The sequence below is a fragment of the Drosophila novamexicana genome, unplaced genomic scaffold, assembly GCF_003285875.2.
Source record: "Drosophila novamexicana strain 15010-1031.04,08,12 unplaced genomic scaffold, DnovRS2.1 tig00004549-arrow-arrow-pilon, whole genome shotgun sequence".
Lineage (NCBI taxonomy): Eukaryota > Metazoa > Arthropoda > Insecta > Diptera > Drosophilidae > Drosophila > Drosophila novamexicana.
Genome location: NW_020825047.1, coordinates 1,672,051 through 1,696,936, shown reverse-complemented (window position 1 = coordinate 1,696,936; position 24,886 = coordinate 1,672,051). Strand labels below are relative to the sequence as shown.

The 24,886-nt window shown below is 40.9% G+C and overlaps 1 protein-coding gene across 1 annotated transcript in view; it reads left to right on the top strand.

Moving 5' to 3' along the window:
- The window catches only part of LOC115769195 (alpha-N-acetylgalactosaminidase), a 31,829-nt gene that overhangs the window by 2,694 nt on the left and 4,249 nt on the right, over nucleotides 1-24,886 (top strand). The window contains exons 2-4 of the mRNA XM_030713899.1: nucleotides 7,316-7,490; nucleotides 12,346-12,777; nucleotides 18,745-19,107. Of these exons, the coding sequence (XP_030569759.1) occupies nucleotides 7,316-7,490; nucleotides 12,346-12,777; nucleotides 18,745-19,107 (970 nt within the window). The remainder of the gene's footprint in view (nucleotides 1-7,315; nucleotides 7,491-12,345; nucleotides 12,778-18,744; nucleotides 19,108-24,886) is intronic.

Sequence of the window (24,886 nt, the reverse complement as noted above, 5' to 3'; positions counted from 1 at the left end):
TCAATGCGCGCCTTCTAGCGCTTTATTTTAGCATTGGGATTACTCTCGGATGAAAATATTTATGTCGTCCCTAACCCCGTTAAAAAAGTGCCGCAACTTACCCAATGCCCAGACGATGGCAAGCAACTCCCGCTCGTTGGTAGCGAAATTTGCTTTCCTATCTTTTAAGGACCGGGATATCATAGTTATGGGACGATCATATTTTGCGACAAGACAGCACCTGTGCCATAGGCTGAAGCGTCTGTGGTCAAGTCGAATGGTTTTTTATAGTCCGGGTATATCAGTTTAATGTCTTCCGACGCTAATATGTTTCTAAGCTTTTGGAACGCGTTGCGCTGAGCATCGTTGAATTGTATAGGGACCTTTCTAGACCTGTACTTGCTAATGGATCCGTCTTTCCCTTTTACGATGTCAGACATTGGTTTCGCTATTGCTGCAAAATCTTTATTAAAGCACCGGTAATAGCTTGCTAATCCCAAAAAGAATTTTACTTCAAACACCGAAGTTGGATCAGCGAATTCCCGATTGGCTTTTACCTTCTTTGGATCTGACTTTGCACCATCTTAAGTCACTATAAGGACGAGATACTCGACGCTTTCTTTAAAAAACTGTGACTTCTCGTGCGCCACACGCATTTTCGCGTATAAAATGCTCCCTAATACCCAATCGACATGCCTGACATGGTCCGACTCGTTTTTCGAAAACACGATGACGTCGTCTACATAAACGTAGCAAGATTTTCCAATCCGCTCCCGCAGAACGTCATTTATGGTTCTCTGAAAAATGATTGCTGTTTGCTTCAAGCCAAAGGAAAGTCGTTAAAATTCGTACTTTCCACCATTTATCGAAAAGGCCGTCTTCTCACGATCTTGCTTCTGCCTGATTTCAGGTCGAACGTCATGAAGTGTTTGGGTTTACCCAGATTAGCCAGTGTCATTGTGATACTTGGCATTATGTATTTGTCGGCAACAGTATTGAGGTTGAGCTTCCTAATGTCTAATGTCTGCAGATTGTTGTATGGCGATTTCGACTTTCGGATTATGATGATGAGTTGACCACATTTTCGTTGGTCGACGGATTGTGGCCACGACAGCCGTGTTATAAGGCAGCGCCTCGTTAGAGTCCCTAAAAGCCTTCTTGTTTCGGTGAAGCACTCGCAGGATATCTGGTCCAGCCCTATAATTCCATAAAAAGTAAATAAGGAATCTAGTAGGAAAAATTATGTGCGCACCCAAGCATGGATAACCTGCATTATTCAGCGAAAGGGGACTCGTCAGGGACGACGCTTTTAAGGCGTTTGTGCGGCCTGATGTAATTTTTTGCCGCACCCGTCTCGATTAAAAATTTCATATCTATCCCCGCTATTCTCCTCCGAATGAACGGTAGCAGGGACTTTCCCCTAAAAAATGAGCGCTATCGCTATCAAATTCTGGGCTATGTTTCGTTGTTCGCCTCTTCTGCCGCGTCGGTATACCCTGCGCTCTCAGCCTCGCTTGCCCGGATATGGTCTATCCTTTGCCTCCTTTGGCCTATCGCTCGGTCTGATCCGGCAGAGCGTTTATTTCCATGACCTTGGCTGACATTAAACTTAGCCGAAACCTAGGCATTCGAAAAGTTTGTGGGCTGTCTTAACCTGGGGGAAGAAGGGTCGAATTCCATGGAAACTTCTGGAAATGAGGATTCTTAACCTGGCCACCCTGAGAGAATTGCATTTTTTCTTGTTGCTGTTGTTGCTGGCGCCCTTGTGGGCGCTGCTACGGACGAACTCGCTTTTCTTGACCCCTAGCAAAGCTTATCGCGAAGGCATATCTCTCGTGATTATCGACCTCCTGGGCTAACGCTGGTGCCGTCGGCAGATCCGAAGGGTGAGCCAAAAACAACACATAGGTTAGACTGCATTTTAGTCCAGAGATAAATACGCGAAGTGCCTCACCCGTGAATTTTTCACACATCCCGCCGCCAAATTGCTATCGTAATCATATGGGTTTGTTCGTGAGTAACGTGAGCTATTTTTCAACCTCATCGTAGTCGTTACATTCCACCCCGTCTATGATTTCAACTTCCTTGTAAGCCTTCACTTCTAGCACTGAAAGCTGTGTATTTCTTACCATATTCCACACCTGCGCAATCTGTTGTTGAAGCTCCTGCCTTAGCGTAGCTCCCCTATTCGCGAATTCTGGCGCCTGCGCTGTGAGTGCGCTCCGCACTGCAGCATCAATTATCGCACGCAACTTCTCTGGATCCATAATTGAGTTTGTTTCTGTATCAGGTTCAGTCAACACAATCTGATACCTGCAATGTACCAAATCCCCCTATTAACCTCGCTAGACTACTGTCGTAGCGTTCGTGATAGTCTACGTCGGAGTCACAGTCGCTCATTCGAATTGAAACCTCTATATGAAACCGAACAACACGTAAAAGTTAAGCTAATAGGATTTTTTATTTTTCAATATTATTATACTTTTTATACCATTGTTATAATTTTGTCGTGAAATGTGTAACGAATAAAAGGAGACATCTCCGACCCCATAAAGTATATATATTCTTAATCAGTATGTCCGTCTGTCCGTCTGTTTCTATGCGAACTAGTCTTTCAATTTTAAAGCTATCTTTATGAAACTTTGCAGAAGTCCCTCTTTCTGTTGCACGCAGCACTTATGTCAGAGCCAGTTGGATCGGACCATTATATCATATAGCTGCCATAGGAACGATCGGTCGAAAATTAAAATTAATGAGATCCTATTAAGATCGGACCATTATATCATATAGTTGCCATAGAAACGATCGATCGAAAATTAAGTTGTTGCATGAAAAACATTTTTGTTTATCAAGATATCTTAACCAAAGTTGGCATTTATTAGTTTTACTTTGCTCCTAATATAAATGCAAAATCCTATTGAGATCGGTACACTATGTCATATAGCTGCCATAGGAAGGATCGTTCGAAAGTTAAGTTGTTGTATGAAAAATTTGTTTGTTTTTCCACGATATCTTAACCAAACTCGGCATTTATTAGTTTAACTATACTCCTCATGTATATGCAAAATCCTATAAACATCGGCCAACTATATCATGTAGCTGCCATAGAAACGATTGAAAATTAAGTTGTATTCATTTTTGCAAAATATTATTTACATCGGACTACTATATCATATATCTGCCATAGAAACGATCCTGCTTCTTAGATACGGGCAAAGCACTATGAGCATTATGAAAAGGTTGGTCTGCAAGGGTCTTCGGCGTGCCGAAGATAGCCTTTCTTTCTCGTTTTTTTTATTAGTACATTTATGTCTGCAACTTTGGATTTGCCAGTTGCATTCAAAAATAGATAAAGAAAATGAGTTAACTAAAGGGAGATTTCAAGAGACGATACGTCGCGTTTTATTGTTTCCAAACTTAGAATGAAGAATACAATTTTAATGAATGCAGAGACGCCGTCGCTGCCTCAGAGACGTCGTCGCTGCCGCAGAGCCGCCGCCGCCGCTCTCACAAAAGTGCAGCGTTAGCGCCTCGTATGTGGTATCGGATAATACTTACTCCGTTTCCAAGCAATCGATAAAAATCGATATCGACAAACACACGTTCCTGCGCGTCAGCTTCGCATTTTATTGTATTCTAACGGGTTTAATGTGGCCTGATTCTCCCCACCCCACGACCACGCATTTCCCTATTTCAGGAGAGCGGTCATTGGCTGCACTACTGACGCAAAATTGGGCACGAAGCGTCGATACCACGACGATTCGACGGCGCTGCCAGCCTCTGGATCGCAAGGATCCGTATGAATTCGCTCGCCGCTCACAATATGACCTAAGTACGCCAGCTTCTTATGACAGAATCGACATTTCTCCTGGTCTAGTATCAGGAACACTTCCTTCTAGTTTGCCAATTGCTGCTCCATGGTCGCTCCTATGACGATGATGTCATACAGATGGGCAAAGGCGAAGGGCATCACCTTCCAGTGGTATAGACCCGACCTGGTACCGTAAACGCTGTGTATTGCTTACTCCATTCCTTCATGGGTGTCTGCCAATATCCCTGCTTAGAATGTGCGTTGAACTGCCTATAATCGATACACATTCGCCAATCCCCCGTATTCATCATTACCAGCACGATCGGCGCGCTGTATGGTCTTCGGGATGGCTCGAACCCTTCCGTCCGGAGTAATTCTTCCACTTGCTTTATGGGCTCGGTGTCCTTCATTACCATACGATGGCTGGTTATATGGGAATCTTGAAACTCCTCCTTCAGAAGCATTTGTAAGCTCGGCTCCAGGTCTGCTGGCCAGACGCCCTCACTGTTCGGACTCCCCTCTTCAGACCGGCAGAGCTATCCCGCGCGACTATTTCGTCTGTTAGTAGGACTCCTCTTAACGTGTGAGGTTGATCCTCCTGCCTGTGGGATCCATTCACCCTTTCCTTGCGCTCTTAGGTGCTGATCCACTCATGGGTGCCAATTCCTTGCCTAAACTGACCTCTGTCGTCCCCTGCCTTTCCAAGCTGCCTTTCATTGAGAGCCCTACACCTTCCCGTTTCGGAACTCCTACCGGCACCCTGGACACCCCTTCATCACCCGACCGTGCCTCCTGTCGGTTGTCTCCACAGCGTATCCTCGTCTCGTATCCCAAGGATCACTTCATCTAACATAAACGCCATTATCAGCAGGGGCACGCAAATCGTGCGACTAGCTAGGCTGATCTTTGTCGCACCGTCCGTGCGACATCTAGCCCCGATCCGTCCGCTAGTCGTTTCCGTACCTCTCTAATCTCCCCGTTCTTCGCCACTTTTGCCGCGCAGGCCCTACTCATTAATGATCGGGTAGCGACGGTGTCGATCATCGCCGCATATTGGTCTTCATCGATTTTGATCGTCGCGACAACACGACCCCCCTCGACTCGCAAATTGTGTCATGTTTCCGGGCTCCCATAGCGTTTGTGCCCACCCGCACCCGGTCCGGGTGGCGCCGCCGAGCCGGTTGCCTACAGAATTCTTGGCTGCCTACCCCTCTGGTGCCACAATGCGAACAAAAAATTACCTGAGGATTGTTGTCTTATGCCCTCATATCCGACGGCCAACTGTATGAGCCGGGCACAGACGAGAAGTCTTTTCTTTGCATAAACAGTATATATTCCAAAACTTCGCTCTCGTATATCCTACTCAATTCCCTCTCAGGGCTGTAATCAGGTCTACCACATATTGCTTAAATCTTTCATCATCTCGTCGGCGGCGGGTCCGGATCTCATCTTCTAGCTACTCGAAATACCGCTGAGGCAAGAAAAATTCTAGAAACTGCGCGTCATGAACCCCCGAGGGGCCCACCGACCATGACCTCATTCTTTGCCCTTGGCATCCTGTCTACGTCGATGTTGTATGATATGGGCCGATAGTCGATGGCTTCCACGAAGGACAGCGGATCAGCTTGCCTATCAAATCGCATACCCCACTTCCTAACTTGCGCGGGTACGATGAAGACTGTCCTTACTCCCGACACGTTTATTTCATCTGCCGCATCGCGGGCCCTATAGCACGGGATCGCTGGATCCTCAAGCAGTTCAGGTGTGCTCAGACGTGGGCCGGAATCTGACTCGGATTTCGACCGCCTATCCCATTCAGTGAGATCGGGTTCGGGCTGGGCCTTATGCTCCGGACGTCGTGTATATTTAACCTCCAACTCGGCTAGCCGAGTCCATATTTTGGCCGAACCCACGGAAAAGAAGCTCTCTAAGTGAGGACGCAAGTCTTCGACCCGCCCTAGTTCACTCAGCCCGAACCTTCTACCGCCGCAGGTGGATCTACCGTACGCCTACGCCTGGATTTTGTCATTTACCCGTGTCTCTTTCTCTTTCGCCTCTTATTTCTGGATACCTGAATTTTCTTTCCTTCCTTATTTCTCTTTTATTAAATATTTATATTACCCTGTATTTATTTTATTTTATATTTATTTATGAAATTGTTCATTTTTTTTTGTTCGTCTTGCATTTCGTTTGTTTTTTTTTCCTATTTGTTTTATATTATTATGTATTATTATCCTTGGCACGAATGACTCGCCTAATGTTTGCGAACAAACGCCTTAACGTATGGGCGTATGTTTGTGTGTGACCCCGCAAGCTCACACTTCCGCACATCGACACCCCATACGTCACTCTAACACTTCCCTATTTTAATTTATAAATTTCATGTGTCTTATAGGTTCTAAAATCCTTTCGTACATTTATACGGACGGACGGACGGAAAGAGTGAAAGATATAGCTAGAAGAACCATTAAAATGGATTTTATCGAATTTGACTCTCCGCTTGTAATATTAGTGTCACAGTACAAATACATTATAAAACAACAATTTGAAGTTAAAGGTTAAACAGATTACAATTTTTTATTAACAGCGATATTATAGTTGTACTCTAGTATTTTATTTTTTATTTCACAGATAAACCTGTAGAGACATTTTGTAGAGATATTTTTGTTGTATTGTGGTCATGTCTTGTGTGCTCAGAGTTAGAAACAGGGGCTACTAAGCACGTCGGTTTGTGGAACATTTTGAACAGTATAGCCATTAAGATATAGATAAGATATATATAGTGATAAGATATATATATATATATATATATATATATATATATATATAAGATATAAAACAGCTGCAGCTACCTCGCACCTGATAAAAGCAGCACTTATAATACTTGCTCTGCGAAGCAACTGCTTAAATTTCGCTCTTAACATTATTTTATTGATCTGGCGCTTTTCTCTGTAACGATCATTTATTACCCTAGTATTAACTTATGCTAAGGCCTCGATGCTGCGCATTAAGTTAGTTAAGTTCGTTCACTTCTTGCAGTTGATAGACATCGGTCACTTGCATTATTCAAATATATTAATAACTTATCAACTAATTGTCGCTTTGCTGCAATCGCCAAGCACCAATTCAGGTTCGCATTGTTATTATTCGTATTGTTATTAAATAATAAGCACAAACCAATTCTGGGCTGCCTGCTTCTTTTAAGTTACAACAAATGCAATCAAATTGAAACACAAGAAATAAAATACGATCAATTATTTATATTTGAGAAATCTATTAAAAAAGATCGATAGCATAATAGCCTATAAGGGTATTAAATCTTCGGAATACCGAAGATATAATTTGTTCCCGTTTTAAATATATATAATTCTTTGTGTTGCTTGAAGAAGGTTTAAGTTATCCCCTTTTAATTGTTTTGCTTGCGTAATAATCTGAGAATAATACAACCTTCAAAGCAACTAATTGAAAAATCTTCGATTGATTTATTTTTAAATAAAATATAACTTTATTTTTATTTTATTTTAGTGAACGACTTTTTCAAAAAATGGCTGATCTTCTTGTGTCGGAGGGATATGCATCTGTGGGATATGAATATGTTAATATTGATGACTGTTGGTTGGAGAGGTATCGTGGACCTGATGGAAAACTTCTATCTGATCGAAGGCGATTTCCTAATGGAATTAAAGCATTGTCAGATTATGTATGTATTTATCTATTTTTGATCATAGATAATTTTACTCTCCCAAGCAGTGGTTAAAGCAAGTACATTGATAAATTCTAAGGAAATTCAATGAAATATTACTAGCAAAGAACAAACAAATTAACATTATATTCACTTTTAGCAACCGGACATCCTTTGCTCGTTATTTTTTTTTTTATAAATGATCTCCCTTCTGTTACACCATCGCATGCTCATGTACTGCCGATGATGTTAAACTTATTCTTTTCAACATTTATTCCTATGTCACTTTCGTCTACAAGATGATTTAAACTCTCTGTTTGATGTTTGGCCAATAAATTTCATCCAAATTGTTCAAGGTGTATCTTTATAACCTGCAATCGCACTAGGGTTTATCTTATTAGGCTGCAACGTTTATATAATTAAGCACCTGGGGTTCTTTTTTTTCTAAGTTCATCTTCAACCTTCATATAGTTATATAGTTAATCTTTGGTTGCAATCGTACTCTTGAAAGCTCATTTTTCTTAACCTTCCGTCGTTAATCAACTGAAAGACAAACCATCGTATTGTTTTCCTACATAAGTTGGTTGTTGACTTCAATTCTCTGCTCCGTCCAGACCTACCAGGAATTATCACCCTTTATTTCTACCTACGTGTACGACAGGCTACGCACAACCCATTTCATGCATTATGCAAAACTGAACTAGACTGCGTCAAGTATTCTCCTCTGAATTTTCAGTCTCCATAATAAAATCTTTGCTTAACTTAACTTAACCTAGCCTAACCTACATACTAAATACCTTCTATACTAGTACAAATTTCGCTACTTTTATTTTTAATGGTTCTCCATTTTTCCCTATTTGTTATATATTCCAAAATAATATAGCCAACTAAATTTGTTTTGTAATTTTTACTTAGGAAATCTATTTGCTAGACTAACACTTTTTTTCTTAGCCGTAGACTCTCATAACGTCACTTTAAATTAAATGTAATACTCCTATGTACCAAATACTTAGGTTGACATTCGTTTTGTCGACCATTAATAAATGTCGGAGGTTGCACCAGGATCGGTGGCATCATAGGTGTTTCCGATCTTTTATGCGAGCGATTATGCCGCTGTGCACAAGTAACGGGTTGAGTATCTGCTCAACCGCATTGGGGCATCCTGGAAATTCAAATTAGTGGTCAGGTTGTGCATCCATCCAGAAGACGATATAGCAGAATTCTGCAAAATACCTTTGAAAGATCGGGGAGCGAACCAATAGGCCAAACCAGTGAAGGTTCTAATCATGACTACCCATTACTGCCTTGCTTTAATGGGGCCTAATCATCTTCCGAGCTAGCACACGATCACCAAGCGGCTGTCGTTTATGGCTGCAGATGCACCACCAATACGCAAGACCGTGGTTCACGGCTGGATTAATTATATCATCCTCAACTCACCTGTGCTCTGTTATGGAAGCCTTCCATCGGGAAAGGTCGGGTGAATGCCGCATCCTCCTCCAAGATCGGCCCATAGATCGTCCAAGTGAATTCCCCTCTGAGTTGGTGCCGATGGGTGAGAGAACCACCATTCATTCAAATGAATTAGGGTCCAGTGGCGCATCTAGTTCGCATCTAGTCCGAGTTTATGACAGTAACGACTGGGTGGCAGCCAACTATGACATCAATGACAGCAAGTATGGCTAACTCTGCAGGCGCAAAAGGATCTGCCGATTATTGCTTATCAAAATCGTGTTAGCCCGCCTTGTTGCAAAAGGCGCGAATTATGTCCGCTCTTTCTCGATTCGAGTTCGCAACTCCCGAAACTGGCGGGATGGGCGGTCTGTGGGAGTCCTATGAACCTTTGCAAAGCCATTAAATATGTATTAGTGTTTATTGATAGTGTCACACTGTCTGACGACAGACCTCTTAGCCAGCATGACAAATCGTCGAATGCTGGTATCTAATAAAGAAGTAGCGGAATCTTGGCATCATACGGAAGAGGAGCATTTGCAAGTAGCCCCTTCTCGCAGCAACGAAAAAGATCACCAAGCAACGAAAAAGATCACTCATGTATAAATTAATTGAGAAGCTGCAGGCTATGACCCACGCGCGTGCCCTTCCGAACTCTCTTTCAGTCATTTTTGAATTCAACTCGCTGGATGACTTCAACTTTTTTCTCGAAAGTTTATTTTCTTTTGAGCGCGTTAGGGATACTTTCAAATTGTATTAATCGATTTTAACATTTTTGAATAAAGCGGGACACATGAGCAAGCCGGCCAGGATTCTCTTGGTTTCTTAAAAAATTACTGCTCTTCCGAACCACATCGACGCATCGACTATTCGACACAAATGTTGCGAAAGACGAAGGATTTGACTAAGTCCAATGAAGCGTGACTTCAGAAATAGATCAAAGAACCGTCCGTTCAATCGGTAATCTTATGAGATTTCCAATTTGATGACAAAAATCCGCGAGGTGAGCCACGCACTACACAAACCGAAGTGGAGTCTTCGTCGTAAGTTGGCTCTTTAAACATATATCGTGGTATCTGTATTTGTTCCAACTGAATTAAAGTTGATTTCGGTTGCTGCCATGAATTATCCAAGTTTTAGAGTAAGATTCTTTCCTTGATTATCAGAGGACTTAACAGGCCAGGCGGGTCAAATAGCCGCAATGTCACCTAGAGAATGTCCCATTTCGTCGCTCTGAGAGAAGGAATCGTCTAGCTTGAATTGAAAAGCATCTTCATTTGGCAACCATATCACACCAAGTATTTTGGTTGTGTCAGACTCTAAGAGCGTTATCAACTTTGTTACGGTGAACTTAGTAGAATTCAAAAACCATTTGCATACAGCAGGCGCTGTGCCGTTAATTACAGTGTTTAGCCTGAAGGACCTCAAAGATTCAGATGGGTTATTTTGCCAGACTGGAAATCTCGACCTGCTTCATGCACCAGGGCCTACCTATTCATCTTAAATGTCAGCTGTCCATGCATATTTGTGGAGTCTAAATCGAAGCAGAGTCGTATTTAGCTCCTCTTGAATGACCATAGGATGGCCATTTAACGCAATTTGAGACGAAGAACGACAATATTTCCGAATTGTCTAGAAAGTGTCTCTCGCATAACTGCTGTTCAACTCTTCGGATTTTTTTGTCTGAAAGCCAATCTTACAATGACCAAAAATGTACGTTTTGCTATCGGATATATGACTCTGCTTGACAACTTAGATTGACAGCAAAAGTCTTCTCACGACTTGGCGTGTAACGCCCTGAGACAATCTGGCCAGCAAGCCCCTTTTGAAAAACCGTATAATTCGCACTTTGTTTAATCTGAACGGCAAAGATAAGTTCAAAAAACGTCTTAGCTCCGATAAACAGGTCGATCTTCCTTGGCTTTTGAAAATATGAATCAGCCAAGGACAGGCGCTCCGGGATTTTCCAACCACTGACATTGACATTGACTGGCATGGTCAGGCTGATGCACCATAATGGTCTTCAAGATCTGCAGATTTAACGTGACCTCGCTGCAATTGACTCGCGACTACATCACTGGATGGGTCTAATTTTTACGCAATTATTGTTTTGAGCAATCCCAAGTAAGCTGATGCTAGCCCCTTTTCTACGCAGCTAGAATCGTTATGCTACCTTGCCCGTTACAAACTGATTTATGAACAATAGACGAGTAAAATAAATCGCCACTTTTCCGAAATCAAATTCTCATGTCGATGGTTGATCCTGTGCGGAGTCAAGGGGTGGTGGTAACTCTTGGTGGTAATCCTTACATCTGGAAACAGTGTGTCCCTTTAGAAGGTAATTGATGCAAAAAGGAGCGCCTTAGCGAACTCAAACTACTGCTGTTTTGATCATTCGGCATATGCTGTTAATTTCTGCTTCGTGATTTGGAACCGCCGAACGAAACTTAAGTTGATTCTTCAGGAAACAGATGTTGAGACTTAAGGCTGTTTCGCAATCACTCCATAATGTTGCATAATCGAGTTGATCTTCCCATTTTAGTCTGGTCATTTCGTCAACTTTGTTTATAACGCGGTGAATGATAATTGCCTTAGAAATATTTTTATCATAACCTAATCATTAGATATTTCGGATACTCGGAATTGCATGATCACTATGAACAAGAGTTTTGAACAGACAAATAAAATTTGTAAGTTCAGTTTTTTCCAAAAAACTTGGAAAGTGGCAGAAGCGGAAGACGTATGTGTGGAGCCGTAATGGGCATGCCTGCAGGGGTTGCAGGACTTACAACGGACTTTATATTACCTTTTGTCGTAAGAGAACGATGCCTGATTTTTATTTCCTGAACCCATTGAAAATGGATAAAAAGGGTATAATGCATTTGTGGAAATGTATGTAACAGACAGATGGAAGCATCTCCGACCAATAGAGTGTATATATTTTTGATGAGCATCAACAGCCGAGTCGATCTAGTCATGTCCGTCTGTCGACCCCGTTTCTAAGCAATCAATAAAAATCTATGTCGAAATCCTGTTTTTTGAGCAAGAGTCACCAAACTGGTCATGTAGCTTGGAATAGTATATATATAAATATATATATATTTTATCTTATAACTACTTTAATCAAAATAAAAAATAATATCACAAAAATTTATTATTTTTATTATTGTCAATCGAAAACATTAACTAAGAAATTATATTTACTCATTATCCGCTGTATGTGCATACGAAGTTGAAAAAGACAACATTTCTACTATATAGCTGGATTTGCTTTATTTGTTTACTTAAGCGTTGCGGAAGTGTATATAATTTGCGATCTTAAGAAAACGGCCCAAATGAGAATTTTATGCTTTTAACATAAATTTTGAAGTAATTTCGACTTCAAAAAACTTAACAAGAACTTTAATTTTCTTAATTTAAGATTCATTCAAAAGGATTAAAATTTGGAATTTATGAAGACTATGGAAATTACACATGCGCTGGATATCCTGGCATTATCGGGTTTGAGAAAATAGATGCGTATCAATTCGCAGAATGGAATGTTGATTATGTTAAATTAGACGGTTGCTACGCCTTACCATACGATATGGATAGAGGCTACACGGAGTTTGGAAAACTTCTTAATAGCACGGGGAAGCATATGGTGTATTCTTGTAGCTGGCCTGTTTACCAAATATATGCAGGGATTCCGCCAAATTTTTCAGCGATTCAAACTCATTGCAATCTATGGAGAAATTTTGACGACATCCAGGATTCGTGGTTATCTGTTGAAAATATTATTGATTATTATGGAAATAATCAAGATGTAATTGCACCCTATGCTGGACCTGGACACTGGAATGATCCCGACATGGTATTTATAAATCTCTTATATCTTTCATGTGTCAATATAAAACAGTTTAATAATCTTTGAGGGCAAGATAAAGAATTTATTATCTTTTACGGTGGGGGCGTAGGTACACTGCAGATCGTAATAATGGCCTGAACCAAAGTCAATATAAACTCATCTGGCTTTTCGCACTTAAATCGACATGTCAGCCGACTGCCTTTTCGCTTTCCACGAGCCACACGCGGCTTGTTGCATGTTTGTGAACATAAATTAAACAAGACCGAATTGTATTTATATTTATTACGGATTTATTTCTGTTGGCACCTCGTTTGAACTGTTTGAGAATAAATTTAAAACTAAAATTATAGAAACTTAAATGAATGTGCGAAGCCGCTGCTGCAGGCAGGCTAGTTTTGAAAATGCTGAGTTGGCGTCTCTTGCGAGCGATTAGGCCGTTTGGGCGTGCGAGCGTCTGCAAATCTGTTTCAACGGCATCCGGCCCAATTGCGTTATCAACCCTTATTGTCTCGCGCGTGTTTAATCCTTCCTGGGTAGATTGAAACCCGTCCTCGTTTTTCTCATTGGTGTTTTGGGGCTGTATAGTTTCCAGACGATGAATACATGGCAGCCAAATGATCTTGATGATATTTATGATCTAAGATCCCCGATATGGCGGAGGTACTTCAGGCTTAGGTCGTCCTCAGATGCTCTAGATGCCCGGGGCGTGTGGCGCATTGTGCGACGGTTCCTGATACCAGTTTTTGGGCACACGATGCCTTCTGTAACCTTTTTCAGAAATTGGTGCTCACAGTGGCAGCGCAGTTGCGCACAGCAACCGCAATCGACCACCATATTACCTTCTTCTAAATCTAATATTATATTATTATGCTGAACGGGAAAATATAAACAGGTTAATTTGGGGTTAGGGTATTTTATTTAAGAATATTATAATTCGGAATTTTGAAAAGCTTTGATATTGGGTACTTACAAAAGGCCTGTTACACTAATATTTGTGAGCTGCTCATTTAATAAATCGTTTATGTTAATGCTGTCCAGGATGAGAGGACTGATTAAATTAATTTTAGCAAGGGTTACGAAAAGAATTAAGTTTTCAAAATTTGTGATTATCATTCTGTTTTTCGCCAAAATTGTTGCATACAAATTTTCAACTAACGCATCTGGTTTTAAGTACCTTTGAAACTTCGTTAAGTCTTCTTTGGAATTTGTTGTTGATCTCGATTTGTCTATTTTCTGAATATATTAACCTATTTGAACTTTATCTACTCCCAGTCATAAAAATCTGAGGCTCCTGCACTTACCTTAAGGGCACTGCCTATTATGTTTATGCTACGTGCTTGCCTATTATGAACATCCAGAGTGGCTACTAGGATGGCTATGTGTGGAATGTCAGTTTTCAGTACCCGTTTCATGTGGTCTTTAGGTAGTTTGTCGATCAGTCTTCCTGTCTCGCCGATGTAGGTTTCAAACGATGTCAAGTTTGTCGTATGTCCCATGTATCCGTCTCCGTCGACTATAGGTATGTAGTCCGCGTATGAATAGTCTTTGAGTTTCAATGCCGCTTCGGTCAAGGTCATAATTGTCATAGCTGGAAAATATCCTAAGTAATGATAAAATGTGTTGATTAAAAAAATACTCAACAATTGTTTATTTATTTTTTTATTCTTTTATCGTTTGGATAAAAGTTTATAAAGTGAATAAAGGCGAAAGTTTATTATCCAGTCTCCCGTTGGATTTTATCCATACCTTCTAACCCGCTTTATACGTTTTTTGGACCCTATTCTTACTGTGTTGTTCTAGCGATTTTTCCTGGGCTAATGTGATTTTGTCTTTTTCATTTGCACTGCAACATCTATAGGGATAGCGTATAATTTCTGTTGGTTTTTTTTTGTAACCAAATGAATCGTTGCAAGAAGAGTATTGTCGAAAGTATCTTCGACGTCGTTTCCATTTTTCAGACAGCGACTTATATCCCCCAAAGTGCCGTGAAAACGTTCAACCTGCCCGTTGGATGTACTGTGTAGGGACGGTGCGTTTGCGATCACGATGTCAAAGTTGTTGACAACATCGATCTAATGGTCTCTGAGTTTAAGGACGTTTCGTTGTCACAGTAAATCGTTTTTGTTTTAGGGAAGAAGTTTAACAGTTGTTAAAGTGGAACCTTTATATCGACGATTGCGCGTGAAAGAATAGGCTGAATATCTGCAAATTTAGAAAATTTGTCGATGCAGGTTAAAAAGCATTTTCTATTTGTGGAGCTAATGTCCACATGTAACATTTCTCCGGCATTTGATGGTATCGAAATCTTCACTATCTCTTGTCTGATCGGGTTTGCTTATAGCGCACACTCGGCAGGTTGTGGCCATTTCTGTTGTTAAACGGCCAATTTTCGATAAAAAATGGTCCCTAAGTAATTGTTGGGCATTATCTTGAGCCGCGCAATGAGCGTGATTATTCTTAGTTATAGCTATTTCTCTCTGTTCTGTTGTGTCTGAGATGTAGCGCGAAATATATTGCGCTAGTTACCTCGGTGTTTACAACTTCTTGCAGAGTTTGCATCAGTGTGCTCCGATCAGAAAACTTGACGTGTCTATCGTTAGGTCAAATGGCGACATATATTGGCCTCTGAAATTGCTAGGGGCCTGCAAAACTCATATTTCCCATTGTTTACAGAGAATGCGGTCCCTTCTCTGTCCCTTTCCGCCAACTCTATTTGGTGATACCCGCTTTGAGGTCCAGTGTTTTGAAATACTGGGCCTCACCCATATTTTACAATATGGTCGAAGTTGTTGGGATATGGTATTTATCGTCGGTTGTCTTTTGACTTAACTTTCGAAAATGAATTACTAGACGCTTATTCTTGTGGCCTAATCATTCCATTCGTCTAATCATTCCATTCGTCAGTATTTTAGTTGTTTAACTTCTACGTTGACAAATTCAGACACGCCCATTAGGTATGGGTATATTCTATACCGGTTCGCCGTCCGCTTGGATTGTGGCGATAGTAATTGTGTTGTAGGGCAGGGACTCGTGTATGTCTGCAAAGGCGTTGGCCATTCGGTCAATCATTTGATTGAAAGTGGGGCTGACTGCGGCGGGAACATTTTACACTGAAGACGTCAATGAGGCATTTCTGCTCAATTGTTTAATGCCCGTGGATTGATCTGACATTCAATAGAACGGCTTCCAATGCGCCAGCTAGGGAAGGGACTTTATATAATTTTTAGATGCTCCTGTGTCTACCAGGAGTCTGATTGTTCGCCCTGTAACCGTGCGTCTTATAAACGGGATTAGGGAGCTTCCGCTAAAAAATTACAGCTTTCCGCTCTTGACAGGTCATCTTCGACTGGCTCCGATTCGTGCTGTGAGTGCGATTCGTAACCCTCGTTACCCTCTTCTTGGGGCAAATGATTAAAGTTTTGTTGGGTCCTTATAGACTGGTCCCTAAAGTCTTGGTTGCCTCTGTAGCCCTGTGTGGGCTGTCAAAAGCGTGAGGAAGTGGCCACTTCCATTAGTTCGGGGCCACGCCCTTGTGACTTTTGGGACTGAAAGCGCTGTTGTGATCTATTTGCTTTCTGCTGACCTAGATTATTATCTTTCTTACCCTTCTGGAAATGGGAGAGCTACCCTCATTCCCCTTCTCACCGTTTTGACGCCAGTTTTGGCTCTTTTGGACACTAGACTTTTGAGGTTTTTCTTTAAGGTGCTTTCAAAGCTGGCTGCAAAGATGCCTCTTTCGTTGCTCGATTCAACTTCTTGGGCCAGGGCCTAAGCAGTTGGGAGGTCTTGGGGTTGTGCTGGGAAAACGGACCATCTCAAGGACTTTCATAATCCCGATACAAAAGTATGGAGATCATCATTCCTGAACTTTTCTTTCAGAGCAGCTGCTGTGGCGGGGTCATGTGTCATTAAGGTCTTGTTCGTTAGTAATGTTTGTTTTCTCGACTTCGTCGTAGTATTTTAACAATGGTAGGTCACCTTGCCCAAGGTCACCTTTCCCAAGCGGGGTTGCTCCCTTAAGTTTGTTAAATTGCTCTGTGATACTGTCTATCTTTTGTTAACTGATCTGTATTCTAAATAGGCAGGAATAAGCTCGTTTTCGCTGCCATCGCCTGACCTTCGTACGCTCCGCATCCGCTTAGACTTTGAAATCGAGATCACTTTGAAGCAAGAATATTGTTTCTTTTTTGTTTGAATTTTATTTTTTCTATATTTTCCTTTGATATGCTAATCTTATCTTGTTAATTTTGTTGTTGAAGTTCCGGCTGTTAGATGTTATCGATTTATGGTTAGTTTTGCATAGTGTTGTGTAGGTCTTTTTTGCTACAGACGTGTAGCTTTGTTGTTATCGATTGTGCGACTGCGGTCCAGGGATGGGACTACACCCAGGGAAACCGATGAGCCAACCGGCCCACCGAGAAACAAGCAGTTCCGTAACAAATAATAAGAGCTAGAGTCACAAAACATGATATGTTATTATCAAGTATCTTTCATTTTATACCTATCGCCACCTATACCTATAACCACAGAGCTATAATTCAATGTAATAACCCAGCTTGTATTGCCAACCAATTTAAGCCACAATTTAAATGCAATTTACTTTTTGGGAATACACAAATATTCTATGGTACAATAAGATCAGTTTTTGTTTTGTTTTTCGGTATTTTGACTGCGCACGTGTTTGCGACGAAAATTCCAAGAAATTCTGTTTACAAGTACACACATACTTTTCTGCGCGTCTGCTTCGAATTCTATCAACAATATTGAAACAGTGACTCTATTGTTTTCTGTGCTGCTATTTAAATTCGTTTTTGTCCTACTGAGACTTAATTATTGTTGTGCCTGTTGAGTAGAGGCGGTGGCATGTGGTGTGGGTTGTCGCGGGTTCGAGCCCTGCGGAGGAACCAATTTTTTTTTATGGCTGCTGTGGCTGTTGAGTGAAGACGGCGGCAAGTAGTGCGGTTATTTGCGAGTTCGAGCCCCGCCAAGGAAACATTTTTTAAAATTTATCTGTATTACTACAAACAAGCGCTACTCGCTACTCGCAACAACGAAAAAAAAGCATCAAGATCCATTATACTCATGTATAAATGGATTGACGCTATGTAGGCTATGACCCAAATTCAGAGATTCTCTTTATTCCTTCAAGAATGAACCTCGCAGTATCTCGAAACGATATCTGCTGGGTTTGGCTTTGTAGGTACGTGGCGCAATTCAGCGTTTTTTGTCCACTTGCGGATTTTAGCCACTCGATTTGACACAAATGTTGCCAAAGATGTAGGATGTGACCGAACCCAATGACGCGTGACTTCAGAATCAGACCAAAGAACCGTCCGTTCAATCAATATCACGAGCTATTGTCGTTATACAAAGTTCTTCGAGCTTGGTACGATAATTATCATCTCGGTGAAATGTTTCTCCTCGAGTCTGAAAATTTAAAACTGTATCTTTGTTAGGTCAGAAATCCTGAATTGTAGTTCTTCTTCCTTATTATCTGATTGCTTAAACGCATTATGATTTTTATAGACAAATTGCCTTTTTGAATCATCAAAACTTTCTTTAGTTTTTTAACTTATATTAAAATCTAAATTCGATTTAAGAATTATTAATTTAAATTAAAAATGAAATTCTAGCAGCTGCATTAATTTAATTACAGGGGCCTGGCCCGTGGCAAGTATAAAATAAATGTTTTCAAAAAGCTTTGAAAATTATTTTTATGCTAAGGCTTTATTGCGCTGTCGCTCCGCAATAAACTTACACTACACTTTAATTTTTTAATGAATTTTATTATTCAATGCGCAGATCTACGCCAACAAGTATATAATTTATACATGTTCATAAAATCTTTAACAAGCAAAGATATGTCTTTTTATAAATGTTGTGTAAATTCTACAAAATATTTTGGATTGGTTCTAATGCTTATCATTGATATTAACAATTATAAATCGTCAATTTCATATTTCTTTGTTTCAGCTAATAATTGGAAACTTTGGCCTTAGCTATGAACAGGCGAAGACTCAATTTGCTGTGTGGGCTATTCTTGCTGCGCCACTTTTAATGTCAGTTGATTTAAGGACAATACGACCTGAATTTAAGGAGATATTGCTCAATAGAAAGATTATTTCTGTAGATCAAGATCCCTTGGGCATACAAGGTCGAAGAATATATAAGCATAAGGGAATAGAAATTTGGTCGAAACCAATAAGTCCAGTTTATCAGAGCTTTTACTCGTATGCTCTTGCCTTTGTAAATAGAAGGACAGACGGCACACCATCTGATATTTCCGTTACATTGAAGGAGCTAGGTCTAATCAATAATTCTGGATATAGAGTTGAGGTAAGTCGTAAAAAATTAATTCATTAATTGAGTACATTATGTATCCGCAATCACAGCATTGCGTTGCGGCGTTGCGTTACGTTAAAGAGGCGGCTAGCCAGTATTTATCAAATTTTTGTTAACTGAGTCAGCTTAAAACATGATATATATATTTCGATATGTTAAAGTAGCTATTGCGCTATTACATGGCAAGTCACACCGACTGCCTTAGCTTATATGAATCAACATTTTAAATACTCGTTAAGAGTCTGGCCATAACGGGCGCAAAACATATCCACGGTAAAAAATGCTTATCAATGTTGTGCAAATTGAAATACAAACAAGTAAGAGGTTCTAGTCGGGAGCTCCCGACTAGGGGATACCCTGAACCCTCTTATTCCAACACCAAATAAATTAATAAAAAAAGTTCCCTTGGCAGGGCTCGAATTTGCAACTGACCGAATGAAATTCTTAAAGCTGCTGCCCCATTCAATTGATCTTTATGAAATTTTCTACAGTATATCTTATTGTACCATAGTATATTTGTGCATTCTGAAAATATAAATTGCATTTAAATTGTGGTTTAAATTGGTTGGCAATAAAAGTTGGGTTATTAACTTGATTTATTGCTCTGGGGTGGTAGGGGGGATGTGGCGATAGGTATGAAATTAAAGATACTTGAAATATCTATAATATTCTAGAAGCAACATATCATGTTTGGTGGCTCTAGTTCTTATTATTTACCCAATTTGCTAAAAAAAAAACAGGATGTCGAGTCTCTAGCTCTTATAGGTACTGAGTTCCTTTGACTCATACATACGGACGGACGGACGGACGGACAGACAGACGGACATGGCTAGATCGACTCGGCTATTGATGCTGATCAAGAATATATATACTTTATGGGGTCGGAGATGCTTCCTTCTGCCTGTTACATACATTTGGATTTTGCACAAATACAATATACCCTTATACCCATTTTTAATGGGTTCAGGGTATAAAAAAAAATGCAAATTGAAAAATAATAAAAAGAAGGGCTTGCTACGGCACGAAGATTTAATACATATGCAGATATCTTGAAAAACAAATAGCTTTTCATACAAAAACCTAATTTTTGACCGATTGTTTCTATGCCAGCTATATGATATAGTGGTCCGATGTCGACAGGATAATAGAATATGAGGAGCATTGAACAACTAATAAATGCCTAGTATGGTTGAGATATCTTGGTAAACAAAAAAGTGTGTCATACAAAAAACTACCTTTCGACCGATCTTTTCATGACGATAGCTTTAAAACTGAGAGACTAGTTCGCATTGAAACAGACAGAGTTATATCGACTCGGCTGTTGATATTGATCAAGAAATATATACATTATGGGGTCGGAGATGTCTTCTTCTATGCGTTACACATTTCCTTACAAAATTATTAAGCCCTCTGGAAGGGTACAAAAATGAACATTAGGGATGCTGCTTCCAGAATAATATACCCCAGAATGTCCGAACAGCCATAGGAACCTGACGCAAGCGGAGGAATTGCGCTCCCAGCTATAATTACACAGGAGTTAAATATCTTCACTAATGCGTTAGTACAGTTAAAACATAGTTGTGGAAAAAAATTTAATGATAAATAAAATCTACTAAAAATTAATAATAATCGCAATAATTCCGTTAGATGGTTAGAACAGAAGCCATTTGAAGTGAGAGTAGCAGAATATGCAAAAGCTCTAGTACGTATTTTCGACAGCTTACCCGAAGCGACCGCAGAGAGCGCACCTATGGCGAAACGAATGCGCTTTCGCTTTACAATGGTATGCGCTGCGATTCAATCGGCTGTCAAAGGTGACGATCGAGCATTCGCAACGGTCAAGCAGTGAGAGATCACTGGGATACAGGATTCCATCAGTTTACTGGGAGAAGGTTACAAGACAGTTCAATCACCTGGGGCATGCATTCTGGGCCGTATCTGCGCCACAATATCGTACAATGACCGGACTCACCAATTAGCGCTGTACCTATGCCCATCTTTCAAATAGTTACTGTACCTTGGATAGGACTTTTGGATAAACTTTGTTTTAACGCCGGAAATTTCAGTAGTCGAGAAGCTCAGGTATGTTGATTCAGAGTTCACGACCAAATGCGGACCGATAGTAGCCCATGTAATGTGTGCGGAGCAACGATATCGATTGAAAGATGTTTAAAAAGGTTTCCTGGATTACGAATCTCGAGGATTACATACAATCATGGAAGTACATACCATTCAACTAGCAACTGGCACTGGCCAGTCATAGGCGATTCTATCCAGTATCTCCAGCAGTGCAGTGCTCTCCGAGCGAGAGTCCTTGGGACAACCGATTGAAAGCCCATAAACAATCGACTGTGACTGAATGTTCGCAAATTTAATTATCTGACCATCAAAGACGCACACCCTTTGCAGAACATCGAGTCCATACTAAGCGGAGTAGACGAAAACATATTCATAGGCAGCGTAGATTTGAGGCCTTTTGCCTTTTGCCTTTTGGCAGATAGAGCTGGACCTCAAAAGTCGGGAATTCACAGTATTCACCATACCCGGTAGGCCTCTCTATGAATTCAGAATGATGCCATCTGGCAAAGGAAGTAAGCCCTGCCTGAAAAAAGCGAATTTGATTATTGGGCTCCGAAAATCTGAATTCTGCTTCAAATATCTGCGTTACTTGCGGTACATCTTTGGAGATGACGCGTTGCGCACCCACCCAAAAAAACTGGAGCCAATACTGCATATCGCTCTTCCGAAGACCACCAGGAAACAACGACTGACTGCGAGCCTGACGGACTGCATAAAATCGAACACGAAGCTAGTATTACCACAAAAGCGATAAAGGCTTTCCAGAACATCAAGAAGACACTCACATGTGCACCCACACTGGCGCATCCCGATTTCAGCAAGCACAATTATAAACAGTGCGAGCCAAACCAATTGCGAATGGAAGCGGTGCTTTTTCAGAGGGATGATAGTGGAAGTGATAGATCATTTGCTTAACAACTAAATTATAGTGTGACCGAAAAAGAATGCCTGGCCACCGTCAAAGCTGTCGAACGCTTCTGCCCATATATAGAGCTGATGCCGTTTGCAGTTGTTACCAACCATGCTCGCTCGGTGGTCATTGGCTCTTAGACCGTTCGTAGTGGAAGAACAAGAAGTTGATGTATTCGATTTCGAGCCCACCGAGCAAGGAGTATTTGGAAAGGCTGAGGCTTGTCAAGGGCAGACGGACAAGTTTACAGGCTTACGGATCGAGGATCGTCTGTTATTTAAGAGAACCTAGTCCAACAGAGAAGACAGCTACGAATTCCTCTCGAAACTGTGGGTTCCTAAAGAGCTAACCTCAACGCTCATCCAAAAGGCGCATGAAGGTAAGATGGCGATGCATGGTGGGACCAAAGTCAATTGCTTCTACTTCTGGCCCCAGACCTCAATCCAAGTCCGAGAGTATGTCAGCAATTATGGGATCCCTCACCAGAGCACCGGGAACTATACGCCACAGGCGCACGCGTCCGAGGGAGTAAACCAGTCTGTACTAGCGACAATTGTATCCGGTTATGCACCACAACGTAGGTGCTCATGCAGCATTAGTTCACGAACGGAGGGGACTACAACAGCCTAGGTTGGTGCTGACGAAACAAACAACTGCAACGACAATAGCCCCAGCGATGAAGCTGGGCCGATTTCCTGTTTTAAGAGCAAGCATAAAAACCGGTGTGTGGTGTTAAGAGCTGCAATACTGCTCTAAAATAAATACCACAATAAAACAATATGCTGTATTTTGGATTGCCTATTGTATATGTATATATGTATATATATTTATATATTCAACTAAATTTGTGTCGCCGAACCCAAAGTGCCATTACACGGGAGGTGCCGCAGAAGACAGCGGAGATCAGGTCACCAGAGTAGCGGATTGGCCACTTCTGGGTGGCCTCAGGTTTATTAATTAATTATAGAGATATCAAAAAAAAAATAGCATTCATATAATTAATTTTAAATTCACATAATGTTATATTAAATTAATTATTACTTTCTAATTATAAATATTATTTCTTATTAATTATAGGCGATCGCCAGTGTTAGCATCGTCAAGCTGTTTAAGCCCTTGCCTTGCAAAAAAAAAATGTTAAAAAATTGTGAATAATATTAAGTGTTACCTTATGAAACGTATATATATGTATGTATAAATATATATATATAGATAAGGATGTAAGGTGGATACCCATCAGGATTTGGGAGATGGCAGGTGCTTATATGTCCATCTCAGGCTGGGGAGGGCTTCTTTAGGATCAACTAAAACATCCGTTCTCCATTTGCATGTTTACATGTTTTTCCGATTTTGTGTTCAAGGAACAGCCGAATTTACACTTCTTACAAGTAAAGTCACAGTTCGCTTGCATCATGTGTATCTACTGACAGCACCATGTGATCGCATCACTGGAACCACAGTACTCCGTCACCAACATCATCACGCAATCCATCACAGCTTAAATGTATGACGCAATCAACGCAGCTCTCATCAAGGAACACTGATTTCGATCAACAAGCTCATATACGGTGTGCTATTGGGCGATCTCAAACCGTCACAATTGAGAGACTTAGCAGGCACCCAAATTGCCGATTAGGTCATAAAAGCACTTTGCTTAGAACGTGTTCCAGATAATGTTCGAGCTCTCTTAGCGATTGTTGATGGCGACTTGGCTAAAGTCTCTCTATATATGGCCCAAAGCTAGTAAACTGAGCCATGTGACTTTAAAAAATTCAAGCCGGAAAACTAAACCCACTCTGTCAGCGACGGCGGTCAAAGTGGTGGCTACCAGTCATTAAATATTCATAATGCCCCAAGCTGCAAAAATAAGATACTTGATTGACACAGACGCTGTTGTTTTCTAATTTACCTCCCACAGATCGCAGCGCTCAGCCCACAAGTTATCTTTACGCAGCAAACTGCACCCCATTAAAAACATGTGGCACAAAAATTGCTGCTGTCCACTTCGGCCTACACAGAAAAATGAACTGGCAATTTGTCATCGCTGGTGGCACAAAATTTATCATAGGAGTTGATATTCTACACGAATACTGTTCGACGTACGCAAAAAACTCTTTACTGTCAGTTCTACAAAGCTGTACATATGGGGCACAACGTGCAGTGTGGAATTCGACCAATTGCTCACTCTATCTCCAGTAAGCAGTCACCACTTCGAATTTCTTTCACGCGAATATAGCGACTTGACCATGCCCTGCGAGTACGCAGCATACGATGTGAGGACGTCAGTGCACCATCTTGAAAAATTAGCTATAGCTAAACGAGAATTTGTGCAGCCAATAGGCAAGACCACTGCACATGGCAGCCAAGAAGAACAAAATCGAATAGCTGCCATGCAGCGAGTACAGACGGCTGAGCCATATCACAAAGCCAGACAGATATCCATTGCCGCATTTCCTTGATATCTCTAACAAACTGAATCTCAGCAATGTTCACTACAATTGATCTGGAACGAAAACATCAACAGATACCAATTGCCTCGAATTTGCGATCGTCATTCCATTCCTATACGAATTTAATGTAATGACATTTAGGCTATATATACATAAATGACATCTTCATCGCAAGACAAAATTAAGATGAGCATTATCAGCACGTCAAGGATATTTTTGGTAGACTACGGCAGACTACGCTTAAATGCCTTAAAATTAATCTTTGGGCAACCACAAGTGGATTTCCTTGGCTATCATGTCCCGACACGACGCCAATAATGTGGAACGCCAAAGC